We start from the raw sequence: 27297 nt of genomic DNA on the forward strand, positions 1-27297 counted from the left end.
GAGGAAGAGGGAGGGGAAGACGAAGGATGGTGTCCGCCGGCCAGCGTCCTTGTCATTCGGCTTGACTCCCGCCTTTCGACATCGCTGCTGCAACGAAACAGAAGCGTATTTTTTTTTGTATATTCCTTTTTTCTTGGAGCTGTGGCGGGATGAAAAACCGAATCTCGTGGCTGTGCCGTGTAACGAGCGTCGTCGTGGTTCCGCGCACCTGCCACGGAACCACAACCAAAGCGTTATAAAATGGCTGCGACTCTCCACGAAATAGTAACCGTATTTTAGTCTCCTTTCTTTCTTTTTGTTTTTATCGATGCCACCGAGAGGAGGGCGTTCGTTGTTTTGTTGACCGGCACCACCAGGCACCAGGTTTGTTTATCTTTAAGCTAGGAGGCTGTGGTTTGTCTTCTTCGCTAACAGTAACAGCAAGCCCCCTTTTCCCTTTTTTTTTTTTTTTTTTTTAATTTTTCCTCCCCAAACAGTGATTATAGTAATAGTGGTCCATGTGTCCTTAAAAAACGACTGCAATCAACATCATGTGGGTGAGTCCCGAAGAGGTGCTACTGGCGGGCGCCCTGTGGATCACGGAGCGGGCCAATCCTTATTTCATCCTCCAGAAGCGTAAGGGCCACGGTGGGGAAGGCGGAGGACTGGCTGGTAAGGGGACTTCATTATTATTCACGTTTACTAGTTTCACTGTTGTACTTGTAAGCTTTGGTTTAAAGCCAGTGTTGTTTTTTTGAAAAAAAAGTTGTTGTGTAAACAGTTACAATGGAGTCATATAGTCCTATAATTAGTCCTATGAAGGTATCCAAGTGCAGGCTGGACTTTGAAGAGGACAAGGCGGAATCGGGGGGTCACTGCCGACCCCCCCTTTTGGCCCACCTTTGTGCTCCTTTTGTTCTTTTAGCACGTAGTTTTCACACCCTTTTTCTATTGTAATGGGCAGCATAATCAATTGCAGAGTTATTAAGGGTGTAACAAAACAAAAAACAAAAAACGATTTAAAAGATGCAAATATATCGAATTTTAATGTAATCATTCCACTTTAAAATATATGGAGATACGTGTCAAATTGGTTTTTTTAACTCATTCGCTGCCATTGACGGCTAAAAACGTAAAAAAATATTTTGAACTATTTTCATTAGTTCAGCGTTTTTTTCCCTCATGTTAACACGAGTATGAAAACCTAGAATTTGTATTTTTATTTTTAGAACAGATATAAAATCGTGGGTTAACTAGTGGAGTCATGGGATTAATTACGCTGACAAATTTTTATCGTCTGATTTTTAATAATCTTTTCTTTTTTAAATCTTTTTTTTCAAAGAAGAAAAGATTATTAAAAATTGGAGGCATCAGGTGATGAATTATTTTAATTGTAATTAATCGCATGACTTTACTAGTTAACTCACGATTAAAAAAATGAAAATATTATTAAAAAATTAGGGGTGTCAGGTGATTTAAAAAAAAAATTGTATTTAATCGCATGACTTCACAATTAATAACACATTTTATATCTGTTCTAAATGTGCAAAAAAAGTATAGGTTTTCATACTCTTGTTAACAAAAGTGGGGAAAAATTTTTAAACTAATAGAAATTTGTTCAAATAAATTTTTGACATCTATAGGCCTCAATGGCATTGAATGAGTTAATGGAGCGATATATATGCCATATTCACAGTACTGACAAGTTAATTCGTATGTATGTACAATGAGGACAAGAAACACATTGCAATTAACTCCAACTGAGCCCTACCGTATCAAAAGGGATCGTAATCCCAGTGAATTGAACCGAATCGAATCATTCAACTTTAAAATGGACTTGTCCTTGAATCGGACCGCACCCCATTTATCAAGATCTGTATGGGATAATGTAGTTCCCATACCAGTATCGGGAGAGGCCCCGATACTGCATTAAAACAATGGTATCGGTATCGGCGAGTACAAACAAGCAACATGCCAATGCCATTATTTCCGAGGCTAATATAGGACTTTGAATGCAGCATCTTGTGTCTTGCTCGTGCACGACATTCACTGATGTGTGACGTTTTCACTGCATGTCTCACGATTCGATTCCGATTTTTGGGTGTGCGGTTCGATTCAGAATCGATTTTCGATTAAGCACGGTTTTTTATTCAAAATGATTTGATTGACAATGATTTTTTTCTTCAATTCAAGGTATCGTAATGATCTACTCCAGTCTGACTCGCTAATGCTAATTAGCGCTCTACTCGCGGCACTTTTAGCACTGGAAAGAACGTCTCCACGCTGAAAAAACAAACTTTTATTGGAATAACCCGATCGTGACTTTTTCCTTCGACTCTCTAATGTGGCTACAACTTAACAGCGTATCGGACCGCGTGGAACCACACTGCCCCTAAGTGGCCAAATCGTGTACAACATGAACAGCGCTCCCAATAAAGGCACACCCAAACAAAGGGAAGACAGTATAAAATAATGTAAATAAAATCGATTTTGGGGCATTTAAAATCGATTTTTGAATCGTACTAAATGAGAATCGCTCATCTATTTTTTTGGCACACCCCTAGTTTGTCGTCCTTGAAGCGGCAAAATCGGGACAAAAGCTTCTTGTAAACAACTGGTACGGTATTCTGCAGTGTGTCATCGATGGTTTCTTATATTTCATCCTCTGTTATTAACACACTGAACTTTGTTTACTCCTCGCATAAGACTAAAGCCAAAGTCTCTATAAATGTGATTAAGTCAAATAATCGTTTTGACTGTGCATAGATTTGTACAAATATGCGATTCATCACAGCTGCATGGCTTGAAAATGCTTCAGGAAAGGGGAAATGAATATCATTATTTTTTTTTTTGATACAGCTCTTTCCATCAGATGTTTATTTGTTGTATCTTAGCATCACATAGGAACAGCGTGACAATCACATGACCCGTCAGGTTTCGCAGGTGGACTTTAAACGTCAGTGAATCCCATTGTAAAAATAAACTTTTTTTGTTGTTGAAGTGTTGTGCAACATTGATTTTCATCAGGGGAAGATTGCAGGAGAAACTAAAAATGTCTCAAAGCAAGACTAGCAGACGTGTGTTTCTGCCTGTTTACAAACTAAAACGTCCTGACAATTCAGACGCTTTTGTGGTCTCGAGAAAAAAAAACAGCGAAGCCACTGTATGTATGTGCTTCATGCTGAATCATTCTGCTTCCTCTTTTTCTCCCCCTCCCTCTTCCCTTCTTGAGCTTGAGCTCTAAACTGGGCCAAACGGACGCATCACAAACAAGGAGGGGGGGGGGGGGGTCGTTAAAACAGGTGATGCGGGTTTCGTTTTCACTTCCTGACCTCCCTTGTGTCTTGCAAATTAGCTTCTTTCAACAAAGCTTTTTTACAATCCAAATTTGCTTGTGCCATTGTTGTCTTGACCCTTGCCCCCGATTCAACTTCTTTGTGAGTCAATGTAACAACACGCTCCAGATTAGATTAGAAAGAAAGTCGATGAAGAGCATCGTCATTTGTTGTTGACAACACCGTTACCTCTCTTACGCATTCGGACCTTTGAATGACTGCAATTGCGTTGGACTAAAAACAGACAAGCCAACGTTGCTAACACTTCTTTATTAGGGGTGGGAATCTCTGAATGTCTCACGATTCGATTCGATTACGGTTTTCTGGTGCGCGATTCAATTCAGAAACGATTTTTGATTCAAAATGATTTGATTGACAATGATTTTTGCTTCAATCTATAGATGTGCAAGGAATCGTAATGATCTACTCCAGTCTGACTCGCTAATGCTAACTAGCGCGCTACTTTTTATCACTCAAAAGAACGGCTTCACGCTGCAGAAAAAAAATCACTTTTATTGGAATAACTTGATCGTGACTTTTTCCCTCTACTCTCTAATGTGGCTACAACTTAACGGTGTGTCAGACCGCGTGGAACCACACTGCCCCTAAGTGGCCAAATCGGGTACAACATGAACAGCGCTCCCAATAAAGGCACACACAAACAAAGGGAAGACAGTATCAAATAATTTTAATAACATCAATTTGGGGACATTTGAAATCGATTCTGAATCGTACTAAATGAGAATCGATTTTTTTGGCACACCCCTATTCTTTATGCTTGAGCCATAATAAACAGTTTGTGAACAAAGTCATGAAAAGCTAAAGTGAAGTGTAACTTTTGTTTCCGTCAGTAGATGGTAACGACACTTGTAGTGTTTTCCTATGTGACATCACATACTTTACTTTACTTACTCGACTGGGCCTTCAATCTGACGGCCATTGTTTTGACTTTGGCGTCTGTATGTGAAACTTTACAATACCCGTTTATACCAGGTCATAATGTAAAAACGTTTTAGGCCATCTTTCCAATCCTGACTTTGAATCGGACCCAATGTAAGCGTGGTCAATTGTATACGTCGACTCAAGGAACGATTGGCTGCTCCCAAATAGTTAAAGTTCCAGCATGTTTATCTCTTTTGTGCAGATAAGTGAACCCTGTTGCTTCGTGGTTCCGAGTTTTTCTTCTTCCTCTTGATTTTGTGTTGACAGTTTGAAACTGTAACTGTAACAGACTCTGTCTGAATGTACGGAATCAGCAGTCGAGTCATAAAGCTTCACTCGTTAACCTTTTTTCTGTTGCAGGCCATTACCTTGTACAGAGTGAGTTTCAATTGTTTAGCTTTAGACGTATTGATGTACTATAAACAACTAAATTGGTGCTGTCACTATGGAATATTTTTAGAATTGATTAATCTATCGATTTTTCAATCGATTAATCGACTTAACTGATTCATTATGATTTTGTATTACAAAACCGTTTTTTCCCTTTAAAAAAAAAGAGAGCTCAGTATTATTGATTTGGTCGCTCTTTTTTCATGATTACTGTTTATTAACTATTGATTGGTGGTTATTTTGTACTTCATATTCATATAGTGATTAAAAAAGGGGGATTGATGTTGTACTATGTTAACGGTTTGGTCGTTGGTTTCCAAAGTAAAAACAGATGTTTGCAAATGCCTTATTTTGATTAAACACCAAAGATAATCAGTCTTCTTTCATCAACGACTGCAGAAATCACAGTTAACAATTACTGTTGATATGCTGAAATCAGAGCATTTTGACCATTTAAAAATTTTAAAATGGCGCCAAACGATTACTTGATTATTAAAATAGTTGTCGATTAATTTTATAATCGATTGCTGGGCAATTAATGAATTAATTGTGACAGCTCTAAACTAAATTGGGCATTTTGCGTAGCTATAGATGACCACAGTGTTGCCGTGTCATGAAAGCGTCATTGTTATGTCCGACCTGAAAACAATATTTGTGAATTTCTAGCCTTAAAGCGTTTCTAATAAATCCTCCCGGGTCTCTTGCTGCGGCGTGCTTGGCAGTGCTGCTGGGCGATGATGTCATCCTTATGTAAATGCTGAGCTTGCTGGCTTGCACTGCGTGCCAGTTGGCAGTGCAATGACGCTGGCACCAACCGCATGCTCTTCTTCTTCTTCTTTTATGTACACATAATTGTCAGCACTAGCAGGATGCCACATTTTATGGACATCTTAAAAAATATTTGTTGGACTATATACCATAGACTCTTCAACCGCTCTCTCTCTCTCTCTGAATGAAGGACCCAAGCTGCCCTTTTTTTGCCTGTTTGATCAGCATATAGTTTTCAAAACCAAGAACGTCAAGTTTAACAACCGCCTCAGCCACTGACCTATACAATAGAGGGTGGGAATCTTTGAATGTCTCACGATTCGATTCCGATTTTTGGGTGTGCGATTCGATTCAGAATCGATTTTATTCAAAACTATTAGATTGACAATGATCAATCTATGGACGTGCAAGGAATTGTAATGATCTACTCCAGTCTAACTCGCTATTGCTAATTAGCGCGCTACTCGCGACACTTTTATCACTCAAAAGAACGGCTCCACGCTGGAAAAAAAAAACTTTAATTGGAATAACCTGATCGTGACTTTTTCCTTCTACTCTCTAATGTGGCTACAACTTAACAGTGTATCAGATCGGGTGGAACCACACTGCCCCTCAGTGGCCAAACCAGGTACAACATAAACAGCGCTCCCAATAAAGGCACACACAAACAAAGGGAAGACAGTATAAAATAATTTAAATAAAATCGATTTTGGGACATTTAAAATCGATTCTGAATCGTACTAAATGAGAATCGCGATTCTTATGAGAACCGATTTTTTTGGGGCACACCCCTACTATACAATATGCTTTATACTTGAATAAGCAACTTCCGTACTCGAACACTTTGTCTTTTCAGCCTACAAATTGTGCTCCTTATGCCAGAAGCTTAACAGACACGTAATAAACACTAATAAAATTCTGAAATTGGGCCATAAACACAAGTCTTACGCAACCTGGCAGGCTGCTATCAACACAAAAATCACTGGAATCTGCCATTTGGTGTCCACTGCTCTCTATTCTATGTAGCATCTTGGAACACTGCGTCTTATAAATTGTGCTTCTTAATCGAGTTGGATTTATTTTTAGCTTAAAGGACTCTAAATAAAGCCCGCTAAAACTCTGAAATACACATCTTACCCAAACTGGCAAGAGACACAGTACTTTGGTTCAGCCTTATTTATTCCACAATGGGGTTGAATGTTAGCACTTCAGTAAAGTAAGTCTAAGCTTCTTTATTCCTTTTTTTTTAGATATTGTCCAATAAGAAGCACGCAACTCCAAATGTTGCCTGAAATATGTTTGTCACGGGTTAGCAACATAAATAAACTTGAATCTAGGTCCAATCTTTAAAGGGACTTTATAATGGATTCTGATGGTAATGATGCATACAAAAAAAAAATGGAACAAGCAGAGTTTTAACAAATAAAATAAAAATAAATGCTTCAAAGTAAGACAATTTGTTTAGCTTTTCCTAAACAAAGCACTAATTATGAGTACAAGAAAACACAACTTATCACATGGTTTCTTAGATGTTTGTGCTCGCGGGGTGGATAAGGCTTTGGGGATGTTGAAGCCTTTTGGGCATAATAAGCAAAGAAATGTTCATGTTACATCACCAAAGAGGCGATGTTATCACACAGATTGGTTTGTTTGTGTGCAACTTTTAACTGTTAATGGTAGGCTTTTTCTGAGGATTTGCATCCATGGTGATGAACCTCACCGAAATGTAATCGTCCAACATTCAAAAATGGGTTAAACGTTATTAAACATAGCCGGTCTGCTTATTAGATTGTTTGTCTTTTCAGAGTACACTGTAGTATGTTAAACAGATTGTTGTCTGCCTTTCTCTCTGAGTCGTCTAGGATAGGCTCCAGCTCCCTACAACCCTGAGCAGGATAATTGGCATTCAAAATGGATGGATGCATAGCATTCCTGATTTTATGTTTTTTATTCAATAAATGTTCTCTTTGTTGGTTTACATTTCTTTCAGCATTGTGTCAATGCAGACTCTTTTTTTTTTAACGATGCTGCAATAAGAGGAATACAAGCTATGATTTACGGGGCGGCGCATGACAGGAAGTGCACATCTGATTTGGCTTTTGTTCTGGTATTGTGTTCAACATTGATTCTGGCAAAGAGTGTAAAGGGTAAATGAAGAAGTGAGATAAAAAGTCAAATGATTGATGAATATCTCCACAATGAAGAGATTGTGACGCGGATTAGAAGCAGAAAGCAGTAGTGGACAATAATAGGGCTGGGAATCTTTGACTTTGTCTCACGATTCGATTCGGATTTTTGGGTCTGCGATTCCATTTAGAATCGATAATCGATTCAGAACGATTTTAGATAAAAAAAATATTTGATTGACAATGATTTCTGCTTCAATTTATAGATATGCAAAGAATTGTCATGAGCTACTCCAGTCTGACACGCTAATGCTAATTAGCGCGCTACTCGTGGCACTTTTATCACTCAAAAGAACGATTATTCATACAAAACGCTTCAGGGATGTATACAGAGAAGCATCTTAACATCCTACACTGCAAAAAAAAAACTTTTATTGGAATAACTTGATCATGACTTTTTGCTTCTATGTGGCTACAACTTAACAGTGTATCAGAACGAGGGGAACCACACTGCCCCCAAGTGGCCAAATCGTGTTCAACATGAACCCCCAATAAAGGCACACACAAACAAGGGCAAGACAGTATAAAATAATTGAAATAAAATCGATTTGGGGACATTTAAAATCGATTCTGAATCGTACTAAATGAGAATCGCGATTCTTATGAGAATCGATTTTTGGACACACCCCTAGTGGACAACATATAGCTTGTGGGCAAGAGGTTTAATAAGAGCATGGTTACATTAATGTGGGCGGCAGTAATCCGATGCTTACATTTATTCTCACACCAAATTTGGATTATTGGGTTTACTCAGATTGCTTAAGGGTATTCCAATCATAATCCTTTTGTACATGTTACGCAATGTAGTTTGTGAAGTCATGCCCACCGCCCAGATTCATATACAAGACTGGCAACAACCATTTTAATGCAACATACTCATACTCATACATACTGTTGCCATCAATGAGTAATGTATGTTTTTATTGCACTCAACACATCGCAATAAATGCCCTGAAATCAACTTGCTAGTGTCAGCCAATTAAAAAAAAATTATTTGTGATTAATCGTGAATAGTGAAGTCATGCGATTAATTACAATTAAAAATATTAATCGAGATGATTATTAAAAATTAGGGGGCGTCAGGCGATTAAATTTTTTTACTCGTAATTAATCGCATAACTTCAATAGTTAACTCAAGATTAATCACACATTTTATATCTGTTCTAAATGTACAATAAAAAAAATCTTGGTTTTAAGACTCTTGTTAACAAAAGTAGAAAAAAATGTTAAACTAATAGAAATAGTTCAAATGATTTTTTGACGTCTATAACCGTCAATGGCAGTGAATGAGTTAATGGTGGCTTTTCTTTTTTTGCATTGCTTTGGGGCACCGAAGCAGTGTTTGAATGTTTCTTCAACAGTACCGTTTCTATTTTGGGTTCATTGAAGCCCTCCACATGCGCCAGAAACGATGAGAAAAAAGAAACGATGAGATAAGGCACATTCATAGCTTTGTTGTTAGCATTGAGAACATTTCAAGTCCAAAAGACCAAAACATATTCTTTGGACAATTTGAAATGTTTATAACCGGCACACTTGTCATGATACTGAATTACTGTACCGTTAATGGTGAACTACAAGCCCTGACATTTCCCCCAGTTGCACACCCTTATTCCGCCAAAAATGTGACTGAATGCCTGCGAAGCGGTCTTCAAGTTGAAGGCGATCAACCCGCTCACTGAAAAAGGCCGCACAGTTGCCGAATCCTAATTGAAGAACTGCTCTGCCATTTAGCGTCAGCATTTAGTTTACTGACCATTTACTTCTTGACATCATCATTCATCATCAAATCCTACCTGTCCGTTTAATTCCGGGCCGAACCTAAGCACTGTGTTTCGTGTGTCGTCGCAGGTCTGTTGGTGGGGACCTTGGACGTGGTCCTGGATTCAAGTGCCCGGATGGCTCCCTACAGGATTCTGTACCAAACACCGGACTCGCTGTCCTACTGGATCATTGCTCATGGTGCGTAAACGGCAACTCAAAGCATTTTAGGGTTACAGTCGTCTTTGAAAGGAAGGAACCAAACCCCCAACCCCACCCCCACCATCCGCTCCTACATCCACCACATATCCTGTCGTTTCCCATGTGTGCAGCTGAATGCCATCATGTGAAAGGGCGAGATTAAAGAATGAGATAATTTGGAGTTTGTTTGGACTTTTCCTGTCTTTTGCAGGTGTATCCTCTGTTACTGTATATCGTCCAGGGAGTTAGTCGTCTCTTAGCAGCTTTCACTTAACCGGGAGGACTTTCCATAAGAGTTTGGACTCTTGGAGTGTGTCTTTATTCAGTTTTTAGGATGTTATGTTATACTGTTAGGTTCACTTAGTTATTCTCACCACTGTTCGTAATTTCTCTGCCCTGAGCTAAACATGGCTCCTTCACCGGGGGAAATCACCCAGACCGTACAGATGTGTCCAGAGAGAGTGCTTGAGTCGGGAATTCCTGCTATCGATTTATTCTGTGACTCGAAAACAAAACAATTGAGATATCGCTGCTTGTCAAGGGTTTTGCTTTCGAAGCGGGAACATTCACGCGGCGGTTTCCTCCTCAGGAACGTCGCGCAAAGAGATCACGGAGCACTGGGAGTGGCTGGAGCACAACATGCTGCAGACTCTCTCCATCTTTGAGAATGAAAATGACATCACCACCTTTGTCAAAGGAAAAGTCCAGGCAAGTAATGGACACAAACAAAGTGTATACAAATACGTGTTAGTACATACAGTGTGCCCAAGAAGCCCTAAAAAAAAAAGTTTGTTACATTCAGGCAAGCACAAACTTGACCAGATGCAATTTGGCCAGAACTCGGGTTCGTCCGCTTCAGCAGCATTGTTCAGGCGGGTGCGTCAAAAATAAGGAAGAGCAAGCAAGGAATAATTAGTTCTGCTTTCAACTTCCCTCCATTTTTCATTGCATACAATAGAAACCACTAGGGGTGGGAATCTTTGAATGTCTCATGATTTCATTCGATTCCGATTTTTGGGCCTGCGATTCAGAATCGATTTCCGTTTAAGAACGATTTTTGATTCAAAATGATTTGATTGACAATGATTTTTGCTTCAATCTATAGATCGTGCAAGGAATTGTAATGATCTACTCCAGTCTGACTCGCTAATGCTAATTAGCGCGCTACTCGCGGCACTTTTATCACTCAAAAGAACGGCTCCACGCTGCAAAAAAACTACTTTTATTGGAATAACTTGATTGTGACTTTTTCCTTCTACTCTCTAATGTGGCTACAACTTAACAGTGTATTAGACCGCATGGAACCACACTGCCCCTAAGTGACCAAAACGAGTACAACATGAACAGCGCTCCAAATAAAGGCACACACAGACAAAGGCAAAACAGTATAAAATAATTTAAATAAAATCCATTTTGGGACATTTAAAATCGATTCTGAATCATACTAAATGAGAATCGATTTTTGGGCACACCCTTAGAAACCACTACTGTTCTATTCCCGTTGTAACATGGACGTAATCATTTTCATGTTAACCGATTAACATACCTTCCTTGTAAACAAATGCCTTGTTTCAAACAAAAGGCAGTTGACTAAATCTATATTGAGGAAATATACCCTTGTTCAGTCTTTTTTTTTTCACTAGCGGTCATAATGTCTGCCTCACAGTTCTGAAGGTTCTGGGTTTGAGCCTTGGCTCTCCCTATGGGCTTCCTTCCCCATTTCAAACACAAGCATGTTAGGCTCATTAAAGACATAAACACATTATAACATAAGACAAACTTACATATTCAAAATCTCCCCATCTCCTAACCCATTAGGTTGTGGGTTCGACCCCAGGCCATTGTGACAATGTTGAAGTATCTTTGAGCAAAATACTGAACCCCCAGTTGCTCCTGATAATGAGTAGATAAAATGTGAAGCGCTTTGAGGAAGGAAAGGTGGAAAAGCGTTATCTAAATGAAGTATATTCTCGAATGAACCACTCCTGTCCTGACTTAAACAACAACTTGGAGAGCCGCTCCATTACACGGCCATTATGAGGCGTGTCTAGTAGAAGTAACATGGTCGCGGCGGAGAGTCATGTTCCTTAGCCACATCAATGTTTCACTGACAAACAAAAGACAATAACATCACATTAAAAACAGAGCATGCTCCAAATGCCCCGCAGGCATTATAAGTAAATCTGCTGTTTACAATACGTTACCATCTCGCTCGGCCTGCAAATCAATCCCTTCTTTGTGTGTGTGTGTGTGTGTGTGTTTGTGTCCGGCTGCAGGGCATCATTGCCGAGTACAACAAGAACCACGACGTGAAAGAGGACGATGACACAGACAAGTTTAAGGAGGCCAGCTCTAAATTCCGCAAGCTGTTTGGAATGCCGGACGAGGAGAAGCTGGTCAACTACTACTCGTGCAGCTACTGGAAGGGCAAAGTGCCACGGCAAGGCTGGCTCTACCTCAGCATCAACCACCTGTGCTTCTATTCCTACCTGCTGGGCAAAGAAGGTTGGCGCTAGATTAGGGGAAAGGGTCCCGAATCATCCGTTTTCATTGGCAATGTTAGTGTATGAATTTGATACTGTTTTTTTTTTAATTGTGGTTGTAGTTTGGACAGGTATAGACAAGGGCCTGGCATGACTCAGTGGTAGAGTGGTCGTCTCCCAACCCTAGAGGTTGTGGGTTCGATCCCATGTCATAGTGGCCACGTCGAACTATCCTTGAGCAAGATACTGAACCCCCCAGTGGCTCCTGATGCTGCGTCACGAGTAGTCGAATGTAAATTGTTTTGAGGGCCTGGTAAGGTTTAAAAGCGCTATATAAAGGAAGTACCATTTACAATGTCCAACGTACAGGTGTGGTGGTACGCAGCACCTTAGACCGCTCGGCCATTCTCACTTCATACTTCCCGCTGGGCACTAACACAAAAACTCTCTTCTCCAAAAATAAAGCCCTCTTGTTGAAAGGCGCTGTAGTTATTTATTCATCCCCATTGAATGCTTCCAACTTTTGCCAATTTCCATAATTTTGTAACCCTCACTCATTTGTGCCTTTCAGTCAAGCTGGTGGTGCGCTGGGCCGACATCACGCAGCTGGAGAAGAGCGCCACCCTGCTGCTGCCCGACGGCATCAAGGTGAGCACGCGCAGCCACGAGCACGTGTTCTCCGTCTTCCTCAACATCAACGAGACCTTCAAGCTGGCCGAGCAACTGGCCAACATCGCCATGCGCCAGCTGCTAGACAACAAGGGCTTCGAGGAGGACCGCTCGCTGCCCAAGCTCAAGAAGAAGTCGCCCAAGAAGGTGTCGGCCCTCAAGAGGTGACTGGTTAACTCCGCTTTGGACACTTTTCTTTTCCTGTTTTACTCGATGTGTGACGCCTTCATTCTTTCTGCAGGGACTTGGACGCCAGAGCCAAGAGTGAGCGCTACAGGGCGCTCTTTCGTCTGCCCAAAGATGAAAAACTGGACGGGCACACGGACTGCACCCTGTGGACCCCCTTCAGCAAAATGCACATCCTGGGACAGATGTTTGTATCCACCAACTACATCTGCTTCACCAGCAAGGAGGAGATGCAGTGCAGCCTCATCATTCCGCTCCGTGAGGTCAGTCAGGCAGAATAAATGCGCAGGACACTTCATTAGGTACACCTGCACAATCGAAATGGATCCATGTTGGTGTTGCCCGGGAAAGCAGCTAAAATATTTGAATATGATGTTTGGTCGTGTTTTACAACATAGAAAATCCTCAACCCCATGTCACTTTTGTACACTCACAGAAATATATTTCAAGCCTAACTTAAGATTTGTTTGTTTTTTTAACATAAATTTCCATTTACTTTTTATTTTTTGAAAATTTCAACATAAACCTACCAAATAAAGCTTTCATTAGTCAAATAAAGCCTATTCATTTGAAATGCATGTATTTATGTATTTAGTATTAATAAAGTATCATTACGTTTTTTTACGTTTTTGGGATGTCTACATTCAAAGAACAAAAAAAATGGACATAAGTGTTTCTCACAACATTATTTGTCATGTATAGGTAGCCTCATTATTATGCAATTCAAACTATATACTTTATGTATTTTAAATAAATACTCTGATTATTATTGATTTAGAGTAATTATACTTTATTAATACTAAATGCGTAAACCTGAAGATCATGCTTTTCAAATAAATAAGCTTTATTAGACTCATGAATATGTATCATATAAGGTTTATTTGGCAGGTTTGTGTAAAATTATCTAAAAAAGTACATGGGAATTTGTCATGTAAAAAAAAAAATACATAAATCTTAGTTAGGCTTGAATGATTTCTGTGAATGTATTGGATTTTATGCAAGTGTCCCTAATACAAGGAATAACTTTCAGGTTACCATCGTGGAGAAGGCCGACAGCTCCAACGTGCTCCCTAGTCCCGTTTCCATCAGCACCAAGAACCGAATGACTTTCCTGTTTGCCAACCTGAAGGACCGGGACTTCCTGGTCCAGAGGATCTCCGACTTTTTACAGCAGACACCCTCCAAAAGCTGCCTGGAGCGGGAGCTCACCGGCAGCCTCAACAGCTCCGACGACGAGGTTAGGGCCGATGGTTCGGCGCGTGACGGTCCGTGCTCGGCGCTCCGCATCCTGAAGATGCTTCCTTTCCCTCCCCCTTTTTGTGCTTTGTAGGTTTACAGCTCGCTGCTGTCCAGCAGCCCGCAGCACAGCATGAGCTCGGAGGGCGAGCGCACCTTCAACCTGAACGACAGCAGCGTGCCCACCGCCTCGCAGGCCCTCATGACCATGTACCGACGCCGCTCGCCCGAGGAGTTCAATCCCAAATTGGTGAGCCCAAAATTCCGCTTTCAGTATGAGACTGTGTGAGATGTCTTGGTGTCTCTGACCTACACATTGCTGCTTGTGTGCCCAGGCTAAGGAGTTCCTGAAGGAGCAGGCCTGGAAGAACCACTTCACCGAGTTTGGCCAGGGTGTGTGCATGTACCGCACAGAGAAGACCAAAGAACTGGTCCTCAAAGGCATCCCCGAAGGCATGAGAGGAGATCTCTGGCTACTGTTCTCTGGTGAGCTCCAACAAATCATATGATCTCACCGACACTCGCCCAAAAATGAAATATGAAGATAATATTTGTCATGTTTGATGTGAGAGATGATCGATTTTTTTTGATCACCGGACATGCATTCTTGCATGTAATGGTCAACAATGAAGAAGAAAAGAAAGGAAATCAATTTCACTTTACAGATATATTTTTTCTTTTTTTTCTTTTTTTTTTTCTAAGAGCTCAGTATTGTTCATTCGGAAATGTCATCATCATTGCTCTTTTTTTTATTTTTTATTTTTTTATATATATATATATATATATATATTTTTTTTTTTTGTGTGTGTGGGTGAGTATGTGTATGTGCGTGCGTGCGTTCACTTTACTGATAAAGTCGTGAATTTGAACACATGGACACAGTGCCATCAGTGTTGGTACTGGGGGTTCTCTTTTTGCGACCGAGTTTCATGGTCATAAGGTTGACGTAATCCAAATTTGTCACTAACCTCAGCTAGCGGAGTAGCAGTCATAATTACGGCCAATTCACACTGACTGCGGAACGGACGCGGTGCATTTTCCATACGGCCGCCGCAAGGAATCGAAAGCATTCAAGTCTGCGTGTCAATTCACAACCAGCTGCAGTGCGGTGCGGAACGGATGCGGCGCTGCGGAAGATTTTTTTTCCGGACGCCGCATGCGGATTTTCATGAAGCTGAAGAAATGACACGAGTCAGACAGGAAGTCGAGCGTCGGCATCAAGGTAGATCCGGTATATTTCAAAATATAACTAATTTTTTGGGGAGGGAAGCTAGCTAACTACATAGCATGACATACGGAAAACGCGCTGCGTCCGTGCCGCAGTCAGTGTGAATTGGGCGTTAAGCGTAAATGCATGAAAGCGCACATTAATCAGTAAGTACGGTTGGTAACTGAGCTTGGCTTTTCGTGCTGTGTGACAATGTATCCTTAACGCTGGTGTGCAAAACCGGTTCATAACCTTAAAATGCAGATTTTCATGACCTTTATAAACCGCAGACTCGCTGGAGTACTGATAAACACTGCAAAATCCGCGTAGCATTGAACTTATCAGTTAGAACGGAGGAGAACAAGGGCCTCCTGTATCCATTTCCGTATGGTCAGAAGACAGACTTTTTTTTATTAGGACAATGCACATTAAATATTTCACCCCCCGCCATTTTCACTGAAGCAACCCCCTTCACTCCTGGCTGTTTTACTGGATTTTGACTGATTTTGCAAGGCCCACAGAATATTGTGTTCTATTGCTATAAAAAACATGGAACCTACCAAAAGAAAAATTTGAGATAATTTTTTTCATCAGGAATAAAATATATTTTAAACTGTTATATTATATATTTCTATCTGTTTCCGTTTTGCAGCCATTAGCATTACAATATAGCGAAGCTTCATCATTATTCACAAATCTGTTTAGAACTGTGGGTAAATTCGCTTTTTTCAACATGGCCCTGGTTGATCTCGTTTGCTCTGCTGCCACCTGCTGGCCGTTTTTGCAAAAAACTACCATTTCTTCAACCGTTCTCTGCAGTTGAGAGGCTGCATCAAAGCCTTTTATGCTCTAGCATAAACAAAAACATAATACACATATAAATACGTCTTTGGGAGACTTAAAATATTTAAAATAGAACGTATTTATATGTTTTTGGGAGCAAGTGAGTTGATCAATTTGTGTAAGTACCTAACTGTGTCTCTTTCGTCAAAGCTTCTGTTGACTCAGCTGTGCAAACAGCCAATCATATTGTGCCCTGTTTTGAAGTCGCTTCAAAAAAATAAAACATGAGCTCGTTGCCAGTGACAGTTTTTAAAACCTTGACTTTTTAATTGACCCATGCCTAATTGCACTACACAAAACTATAAAGCAGAGGGAACGACATTTATGCTAATGAATGCCTTCGTTCCCTCGCGGTCCTCTCAGGGGCCATCAACGAGATGGCCACCAACGCCGGCTATTACGAAGACCTGGTGGAGCGCTCCATGGGCAAATACAACTTGGCCACCGAGGAAATCGAGCGGGACCTCCACCGCTCCCTGCCGGAGCATCCCGCCTTCCAGAATGAGATCGGTATCGCCGCCCTCCGCCGGGTCCTCACCGCCTACGCCTTCAGGAACCCCAACATCGGATACTGCCAGGTACCGTGCTCAATATCGGCGCAGTGATTGGAAAATAAGGCGCGGTAACTTTTTGTGCTGATATTTTGATGACATCACAGGCTATGAATATCGTGACGTCAGTGTTGCTCCTCTACGCTAAAGAGGAGGAGGCCTTCTGGCTACTGGTGGCGCTTTGTGAAAGGATGTTGCCGGACTACTACAACACCAGGGTTGTAGGTCAGTATGGAAAAGTAGTACATTTTGTCTGTTTTCCCAAAGCACTTGTATGTTTGTCGCAATATGAGGGACAAAATTGGAGAAAATAGAACCGATACGTGAAAAAATGACACGATACCTTCGTTGCCAAATGATGCCACAACGCTTGACCTCATCCATGTGATGTTCTCAGGAGCTCTGGTGGATCAAGGCGTGTTTGAGGAGCTGGCCCGCGAGTACGTGCCTGAGCTGTACGACTGCATGCAGGACCTCGGCGTCATCTCCACCATCTCGCTCTCTTGGTTCCTCACGCTCTTCCTGTCGGTCATGCCGTTCGAGAGCGCCGTGGTGGTGGTGGACTGCTTTTTCTTCGACGGCATCAAGGTGATCTTCCAGCTGGCGCTCGCCGTGCTGCACGCCAACATCCACCAGCTGCTCGGCTGCAAGGACGACGGCGAGGCCATGACGGTGCTGGGCAGGTGAGAAGGGGACGAATAGGGGCGAGGTGTCGCCTTCTTGTCGTCTTGACGGGGTATTTGTCGGTCGTAGATACTTGGATAACGTGACCAATAAGGACAGCACCTTGCCACCCATCCAACATCTGCACTCTTTGTTGACGGACAACGGAGAGCCGCATCCAGAGGTGGACATTTTCAAACTGGTCCGCAGCTCTTATGAGGTATTTCATCGTGCGAAAAGCGTTTGTCTGGTCTTGTTGTTTGAAGGTATTAACTGAAAAGTTCAATACAACTGTACCGTATAGGCAGTGATTATTTTGCGTACCATTAGAGGGAGCCCGTGTACCACTAATGGCAGAGCCGTATATAGAGAGTTTGGCCAACTCGGTTTCAGCAGGGTAACAAGATGGCGTCCATATGTCATGTGACCAGGAGTTGACCAATCACAGCGTGACCAATCACGCTGCTGGTCAAATGACATATGGACGCCATCTTGTTACCCTGTGCTGAAACCGAGTAGGCCAAACTCTCTCTATATACGGCTCTGACGAGTGGTACTCATACCATACTTTGAGAACAAGTGACATAAGCTAGAGCATTTGGTGTGAAGTACGGGTGTGAATTGCCTAGTACCTGGCGACTCGATTCGTATCACGATTCATAGGTCACGATTCGATTCGATACCGATTAATCCTGATACGAATCTATAAATTGACTATTGCGATTTTCTTTCTTTTTTACTCAAATTTAGAAAATACTAATCAGTAAACTTCTATATGTACACTGTAATATTTCTATCAAAATGTATTTATTTATCTGAAAATTCAGGCTTATAACTGAGCCACTGCATTTAACAAACAGGTTGCAGTCTGTTTCATGTTTGAACAGCACTGAAATAAAATATTAAGGCTTAATGTTCCATTAATATAACATATTTCCATACTTAATGTGTGAATCCTAACCCTAAGTAAGATGTTTTGTTAAACATTCCCATAAAAATGTATGTTTAAAAATTTATTCGGCCACATATCGATTTGATTCGAGAATTACACGCTGTAATATCGCAATATATTGCCAAATCGATTTTTTTCTAACACCCTTAGCGTGAAGTATAAAATACTTTGTGGTCTACTCATATGTAGATGGGAAAGACTCAATTCGGTTTTGTAAATCAGCTACCAATAACCTTACCATATAATGAGCGTAATGCTCTAAACGGAATAAAATATAAAATAAAAGACTAAACTGGGTGCGTGTCATGCAAGCATCTAAAGCCAACCCAGGCAGCCATTAGCCTATAAATTATACTAAATGAGGAATTAATGACGGCTTAACCTTTGGATAATGTTAAAATTCCTGTCGATTTTTCTGGTCACCCGTGCTTTTTATTTTATTTTTTTTACAAGCAACCATGTTTCTCGCTTTTTTCTGCTTGAAGAAATTTGGCTCCATCCGCGCCGACGTCATCGAGCAGATGCGTTTCAAGCAGAGGCTGAGGGTCATCCAGACCATCGAAGACACAACCAAACGCAATGTGGTAAGAAAAACCTTTGGCCAAAGGTCTCATTCTTGTGCCATGTGAATTTGGATCGGCACATGAAAAAAAAGGTCGCTCGGGTCGCTGGACAATGTCCTCTTTCTTCACACCGAACATAATCTTTTATGCTTGCGCATTTCTAGGTCAGGACTATTGTAACGGAGACAGCCTTCAGCATCGACGAGTTGGAGGAACTCTTTGTCCTCTTCAAGGTGGGCAAAAGGGGAACCCGTTAACACTGCATTCATTATTAAGGTCATCAGCAGTTAGTTCATAAGAAAGATAAACTAATTTCTGCAGGACAACAATTTTTTTTTTGGTCCTTTTTGACAAAAGAATGTCACTAACATGTTCAAATCTCAAAAAAAGAAAATCCATAATGTTCACTGTCATATGAAACCATTAGTCCTTGTGTGAAACATTTTAGGCGGAGCACCTGACCAGCTGCTACTGGGGAGGCAGCAGCAACCCAACGGAGCGCCACGACCCCAGCCTGCCCTACCTGGAGCAGTACCGCATCGACGTGGAGCAGTTCAAGGGCCTCTTCAATCTCCTCTTCCCCTGGGCCAACGGCGCCCACTCGGACCCGTTGGCCGTGCGCTTCTTTCGCCTGCTCGACCACAACGGCGACGCCTTCATCAACTTCCGAGAGTTCATCAATGGCCTTGGTAGGTACACACACACACACACACACACACACACACACACACACACACACACACACACGCGACCATTCCACTGTGAAGTTCATCTATTACTGTAAGCCAGGATGGAGGCAGCCGCGATTTTTAGATAGAACATAGAACCGCGCTCTTCCTAACCAAATGTTATGACAACATTTTTTTTATTTTAAATATGGATATACATACATGCATGCAAAATATATGCTCTTAATATACAATATTTCATTTTTCATAAAACATTTGTCAGTGCATGTGTAAAAGATCTACTATTCAACAATGAAGGGTTTGAAGCAAACAACAGAATAACCACATACTGTTTTATTCTTCTTCTTTTTTTTGTATCAACTCACTCAAAATTGTAATATTATTGAGGTACTACAGTGTTTGTTTTTTCCAAATCTGCAAAAATTATTATGCCTATTTGTGTTGACCTGGTGCAAGCCCAACTCGGCTACCGGTACATCTGCCATCTAGTGGTGAATGATGATATTACAACTTAAAATTGTATCGTGGATCCCCGCTATCTGCAGGCGGTAGGGATTGTACAACGAAAATCCTCATAATTATGGGGATTAGAGGATAATAATTTTTTTAATATATATTTGTAAACCCCCAGAAATGTACACAAATGCTCAATATGCATTTTCTACAGAAAATGTAGGTTGTGCCCCCCCCCCCCCCCCAAAACAAGAAAAAAAGGGAATAAATATTTTTTGAAAATTAATATATAAAAAAAACAATTTTTTTATTATTCGGGGGTCTACTGTAGTAGAGGAAACATGTTCATAATTTTGGGGGTTTGGAATAAAATACATATTTTCTTTCAAACCCCCCAAAATTGTATATTCAATATTTCCAAATGATTAAATTGCTGGTGCTTTGCAGGCGTTCTGTGTCATGGGGACCTGACGGAGAAACTGAAGCTCCTCTACAAGATGCACGTTTTACCCGGTGAGTGCCAAAAAGTCCACCGCAATTGCGATGTGACTTGCTTGGCCCGCAATGACGATGCACGGCCTTGTGTCTAGAGGTGACAAGCGAACAGGAAGAGCCCGACTCGGCCTTCGAGGCCACGCAGTACTTCTTTGAAGACATCACCCCGGAAACATCCATGGGTAACATGAACACTTCAGCACAAACTGCAAGTCAGGACTCAGGAGCAGAAATAATCGGTTCCATTTATAAGATGATTGATGATGAACAAATTCAATTAAATAAATATTGGAAAAAATGATTCACAATAAATCAATCAACCAGGTATTTAAGGAGATAGAAAGCAAATTGTTTCAACACTTTGTGTCCTTTTCTCAGGCCAGGATGCGAAGAACCGAAGCGACAAGGACGACGGCTTTGTCAGGGTTACGTTTAAAACGGAAAAAGGTGAGCGCAACACAAGCAGCGCGGAAGACTCAATCAATCATGGCCAGGAGTACCAGTATATCTGTAAAACAGCAAAATAAATGAAATTAAAAACAGTGTAAGGTGTAAATTGTTTGTAGTAAAGTGGTACCATAAGTTTACTGTCAAACAACATAATACAAAGACAATTATACATGATGTATTTAAAACAACAATTTTGCCTTAACTCATTCACTGCCATTGACAGCTATAGACGTCAAAAATTCATTTGAACTATTTTTATTAGTTAAAATATTTTTTTTCCATTTTTGTTAACAGTATGAAAACCTAGATTTTTTTTGTACATTTAGAACAGATATAAAATTTGTAATTAATTGTGAGTTAACTAGTGAAGTCATGCGATTAATTATGGTTAAAAATTGTAATCGCCTGATGCTCCTAGTTTTTAATAACCTTTTCTTTAAAAAATAAAAATAAAATCTTTTTAATTTTTAATGTTTTTTTTTCAAAGAAAAAACATTATTAAAAATTAGGGGCGTCGGGCGATTACAATTTTTAAACGTAATTAATCGCATGACCATGAGTTAACTCACGATTAATCACAAATTTTATATCTATTCTAATACCAAAAAAAATTCTACGTGTTTATACTTTTGTTAACAAAAGTGGGAAACCATTTTAGAAATAGTTAAAATTAATTTTTGCCGTCAATGGCAGTGAGAGTTAAAAATAAACCTTTACCTGCTAGCTTAAAGCTAGCACATAATGGAAAACACCATTCACGGGGTAACAATTAGCCTAGCTAGCTAGTTGGGATGTTAACGACCCTTTAAGCAACAGATATTTGAACACAAGCTTTACATCTCATTTGAAATGCTTAAAAAACACTATCTCAACATTGTCACGCTAAATACCGCATTTGACAACCAGTGAGCAGAAAACCCTTTCGAAGCAAGTTGGCCTATTTAACGGCATTCATATGACAATTGTTAAGTGATGCCATTTCTCTTTATTTGCTGAAGAAGCATTGTTTGCTGTCCGGGCGCGAATGAACGCAATGTCACAGCAGCTGATGTTTGTGAAATCGTCTTTGCAGTGAAGAAGCTGAACACTCCCGACTATCGCCACTACCTAAAGCTGTGGAACCACGACAGCAAGGCCAAAACGGAGCGCACCAAAGATCTCCCCAAGCTCAACCAGGTAATCAGATTGGTTTTGTGAACAGCATATGTTCAGAAAATCGTTTTTTTGATTTAAAAGATGTTAAATGCATCAAATTGAAATCAAGATACTTGATATAGAAATATTTCCTGTTGTGGCACAGACTCAGTTCATCGAGCTGTGCAAGACGCTATATAGCATGTTCAGCGAGGACCCCGCCGAGCAGCAGCTCTACCACGCCACCGCCACCGTCACCAGCCTGCTGCTGGAGATGGGAGAAGTGGGGAAACTCTTCTCCGCCACGCGCAGAGACCACCAGCACGGGGATCACTCCTCCGAGGTACGAAAAAAACAGGAGAATGAGCAAAGTGACAAAATGGGAAGTTCACAGCAACTTTGTTTATAGAGCACTTTAACAACTAGGCTACCGTGAGTGCAATTACTGCAGAAATTGCGTGGGAATACTGAAAGCTGAATGCTTTTGAAGTCAATTGAAAGATAAATGATGTGAAAATTACAAAGTATTAATTGTAGTAAGCAAATAAAAAGAACACTTGAACCCGGGAGGTGGGAATTTTTGAAGCAGGTTGAAATTTTATATAGAAAAGTGTTATCTGAAAGTGCCCTCCATTCATTTAGATGGAAAAGTGGAACTAATAATATCTGATGGAAAAAGGCAAAAAAATTATAATTTTTTAATCACTCAATAGCGCCACCTAGGCATTTAGATGGAAAAGTGTAACTATGATAGTCAGTCGGTTAGCATGTAATCAGCATAATTGCCATGGATACATTTGCAACAGTACAATACAGTCAGAAAGGGGGATTTGAAACCGCGACCTCCTGGTTACTGAACAGTGCGTTCTACCAAGTGCGCCACTGAGCAGTATCAGAATTGTACGTATGGAAGTGGGCGTGGGAAGTGGGAAAAAGTCCAATGTCAGTTCATTTGAAAATGAATGGGAAAAGTTGATATTTAACGTTAAATTGTGCCAATACTGTAAGTCATGTGGAATTAGACGATAAATACCCCGGAAGGCGTGCATTTTTGAAGCAAGTTGAAATTTGAACAGTGTAAATCGAAAGTATTATATGGGAGTTGTTTCTAAGCAAAAAAAAAAGAAAAAAAGTGAGTATAAAAATCCCAATAACATATGTGGGACCAGCATTCCCACACCAGCAGCTGCTGTAACAAAGTGCTGTGCATAGGATCGAACAGTAAACAAACTACAAAAGAATGTCAATTAACAAGTAATTATATAATTAATAATTACTATTAAAAATAGTTTTAAATGTGGTGCATAAAACGGGATCTCTAAAAATAATAATTTAAAAAAAAATTATCCAAGTGGAGACTGCGGGCAGTTAGAAAGTGCTGCAGCAAAACGAAGATTATGGAGTGTAATACTTAGTCTCAAAATTTTATGAATTTTATCCAAAAAGAGACTACGGGCAGCAAGAAAATTGGGGAGTGGAGACTGTGGAGTATAATACTGAATCTTTTGTATTGAATCCAGAAAATTGTAAAATTTTATCCAAGAGGACGCTGTGGGCAGTAAGAAAGTCAGCAAAGTGAAGATTTTTGGAGTGCAACAGTAGGTCTCCTGTATTCTTAAATGTTTTGCTAATTTTGCACTAAAAGAGAATACAGGCAGTAAGAAAACGGGAAGCTGCAGCAAAGTGGAGATTGTGGACTATAATATTGCATCTTCTGTATTGAATTTCGAAATTTTGATAATTTTATCCAAAAGGAGACTGTAAGCGGCAAGAAAGCACTGCATTGTGGAGTGTCTCCTGTAGTCTCAAAATGTTAACACATTTTGTCCAAGAAGAGACTGTGGGCAGTGAGAAAATGGGGAGCTACAGCAAAGTGGAAACAGCGGAGTATAATACTGTGTTTCCTGAATTTAATGTTAGAAATGTTATCAAAGAGGAGACTGGGGGCAGTGGAGGAAAAAATGGGATGCTGCAGTAATGTGGAGACTGTGGAGTAGAAAAACTCTCAATTATCAAAACTTTACAAATTTAATCCAAGAGGCAGAAAGGACCTTGTGTTGCTTGCAACACAAAGCAAAAATAATAATTTGGGCACTTGTAAGTCGAAATTGATACGACCTTCATATCTGATTTTGAACCCTTATTTTTCTCTTTGGAAGGAGGACGAGGAGGAGCGTTGCGCGGCCATGCAGGACATCAAGCTGGAGGACGCGTCCCCCAAATCGGCCATGCTGACCTCGGACGACGAGGCCAAGGACGACACGTCCATGTCGTCGTACTCGGTGCTGAGCGCCGGCTCGCACGAGCCCGACGACAACAAGCTGCGCTGCGAAGACATCGCCGACGACACGGTGCTGGTCCGGAGCGACCAAGGCGACAAGGACCAGAAGAAGAAGAACGGCGGCGAGCCCGGCGTGGACGAGGACTGGGCCATCACCTTCGAGCAGTTCCTGGCGTCGGTGCTGACCGAGCAGGCGCTGGTGCTTTACTTGGAAAAGCCCGCCGACGTGTCGGCGCGCATCACCAACGCCAAGAACGTCCACAAAGTCGGACGGCAGGCGCTGCTGTCCGCCAGTGACTATGAAATCTCACTCTCCGGTTGACTCTGTGTTTAGACCTGCGCGCCGTTTGACGGTTTTAGATGAACATTTTTAGTACAAGTCGGAATTGACAGTAATCCCCCCCCACTATTGGCGGCGAGTAGGAACGCGACCCTTGCACCATCTCGGAGAAGAAAAAAAAACGCAACGAATTGAAGTCGCCACTAAGGTTTACAGTTGCATAGAAATGCTACAAGATGGCAGCAAAGTACGATGTCGAAAGAAGCTCCTCAACTCACTTCAACATTAGTTTCTCGGCAGCAAAACACTACACATGTCTTCAATGAAGTTCCTCAACCCACATACAACTTAGTAGTTTATAGATGATGCCAAAGCAATGCTTGTATTGCTTTGGCCTAAAAAAGGGTTTTAATTGTGACTTTTTTTAAAACTTAGTTTACACACGTTAAAACCTAGCATCCCCGAAAAAGAAAAAAAAGCCAATTTTATTTATTTGGCCTGTTATTGTTTGTTTTTTTTCACATTCACACGTTGCAAAATAAATGAAAGATAATGACGTTTAAACATTGCCCAATTTTTCAGATATTTTTTTCCTTCTTTTTCATTTTACACATTAAACAATCAAGGATGACATTCAAGCATTTCCCACGGGGGGAAAAAAATTAAATCCCCCAAGCCCTCTTACCCTCATTATTGCCGATTTGTTGTCTCTTTATTTATTTAAAAAAAAAAGTTTTTTTCAATTTATTATTATTACAACCTACCAAAAAGATAATATGGGGGGGGGGGGGGGGGGCTGTTTTAGTTTTTCAATTATTATTTTTTTAAACAATAACACAATACAAAATAAGATGACAATAATGACATCTAATCATTTCCCTAGAAAAAAAACAACAAATTATCATTAGCATTTTTAGTCAAATAGTCTGCCTGTAATATATAGGTTTATTAGTGTAAGCGTTATGAGACAACAACAAAAAACATTAAAATTATATCATTTGAAAAAAAAATCAGTTGATAAATCTGATCAGAATTTTATTCTGCCAAATATTGGAATCGGCCTAAAAACAAAAATCAATAATCCCCCCTCAACAAAACAGGAATCGGTGAATCTGTCAATAGCCAGCCACCAATATTCGGGTGATTACTGTAATGTGAATGTGAATGTGACCAAAAATTCACGAGAAGAGGTAACACATGCTGTAATCACATGTCGTCACTGTACAGTAGAAATTTCACTGTATTGTGACATTTTTTCCCAACATTTTTGAGCCAAGGTACAAATTTGACATTAGAAAAATGTCACAAAATGTACACGCTATGAGTCTTGGGCCTGTGGAGTTGAACACTTGCGCATTCACTGGTTGTATTTATCCAAGAAGAGACTGCGGGCAGTGAGAAAACGAGGCACTGCAGCAAAGTGATCACTGTGGACTTTAATGCTGGATATTCAGTATTTCATTCTCAAAATGTTACAGATTTGATCCAAGAGGAGACTGCGGGCAGTGAGAACACAGCGTTGCAGCAAAACTGAGACTGTGGAGTATATACTGGGTCTCTTAAAGTGAACATTATCTGAAAGGAGACTGGGCGGTCAGACTACGGGATTGCATCATAATACAGGGTCTCATGTATATATTTTGAAAAATTTTACAGATATTCCAAGCGGAGACTGTAGGCAAAGAGGCAACGATCTACGACCAAGGAAGAAACTGGAGTATAGTAGTCACCTCTCCCATTTTTTTTTTTTTAAATCTGAAATGAGACTTCAGAAAGTGAGAAAAACTGGGACCTAGCAACAGCAAAGTAGAGACTGTGGAGTATAATACTGCAAAATAGAGCGAAGGCACCCCACTTTTTGGGTACAAATCTTAGGGTGCCTGTAAGAAAAGAAAAAAATGAAAGACACTGCGGGCAGTGAGAAAAAAGCGCTGCAGCAAAGTGGAGACTATGGCACAGAAGGAACAAGCCATGCCGCCAACATCTGCTCGACCAATCAGAGACCAGTAGCATGAAACGGGCACTGTTGCAGGTGGAGAAGCCCAGAAAGCGAGTGGCTCCGAGCGGGTGCCGTGTGGTGGATATCCAAGAATGATGTTGAAAGGATTTAGTTTGTGTATGCTGATAATGATACTCAAAAACGCTATTGTACGGACACACTAAGGTCACTTTATGTGGGGGTTACAATACAATTCACTTGTTGTGCATTTTCGAATGTTCCCCACGGCATGTTTTTTTGTTTTGTACACGTTTGTTTTTACTTTGCTTCATTTGTTTGATGCATCAAATATCACTGTCACATTAAAAAGAAATTAAGACTGCTTTACATCTTGTATTATTATTCCTGAAAATGAATTGCTGGTGTCGACCAACCACGCCACAACCAACAAATTACTCCTATACAAGTCTGCAATGGAACAATCTGTCCACAAGGTGGCGATCTTACACTACACGAAATTGTGCTTTCTGGCAAACAAGATTTTTTTTTAATATGATTTAAATGTTAGTATAATTAATTCAAAATAATTTAATAATAATGATTTGTTTACACGTATGTTATCAAATGTTCTTATTTTAGGGGGGGGGGGCTATTTAATAAT

The 27297-nt window shown here is 40.6% G+C and overlaps 1 protein-coding gene across 1 annotated transcript; it reads left to right on the forward strand.

The window, feature by feature from the left end:
• tbc1d9 (TBC1 domain family, member 9 (with GRAM domain)) lies at positions 1-25477 on the forward strand. The gene is made up of 23 exons (XM_086081693.1): positions 1-363; positions 477-651; positions 9452-9562; positions 10152-10270; positions 11839-12067; positions 12617-12878; positions 12956-13163; positions 13931-14137; positions 14231-14386; positions 14472-14622; positions 16550-16764; positions 16845-16962; positions 17135-17420; positions 17491-17620; positions 18838-18936; positions 19080-19148; positions 19364-19604; positions 20505-20570; positions 20648-20734; positions 20931-20999; positions 22075-22178; positions 22303-22479; positions 24296-25477. Exons 2-23 carry the CDS (start codon positions 531-533, stop codon positions 24737-24739), a joined length of 3669 nt encoding a protein of 1222 aa, XP_085937819.1. The 5' UTR covers positions 1-363; positions 477-530; the 3' UTR covers positions 24740-25477.
• The last annotated feature ends 1820 nt before the right edge of the window (positions 25478-27297 follow it).

The sequence above is a fragment of the Leptonotus elevatus genome, chromosome 8 (assembly GCF_054856555.1).
Source record: "Leptonotus elevatus isolate MCC_2025b chromosome 8, RoL_Lele_1.0, whole genome shotgun sequence".
Taxonomy (NCBI): domain Eukaryota; kingdom Metazoa; phylum Chordata; class Actinopteri; order Syngnathiformes; family Syngnathidae; genus Leptonotus; species Leptonotus elevatus.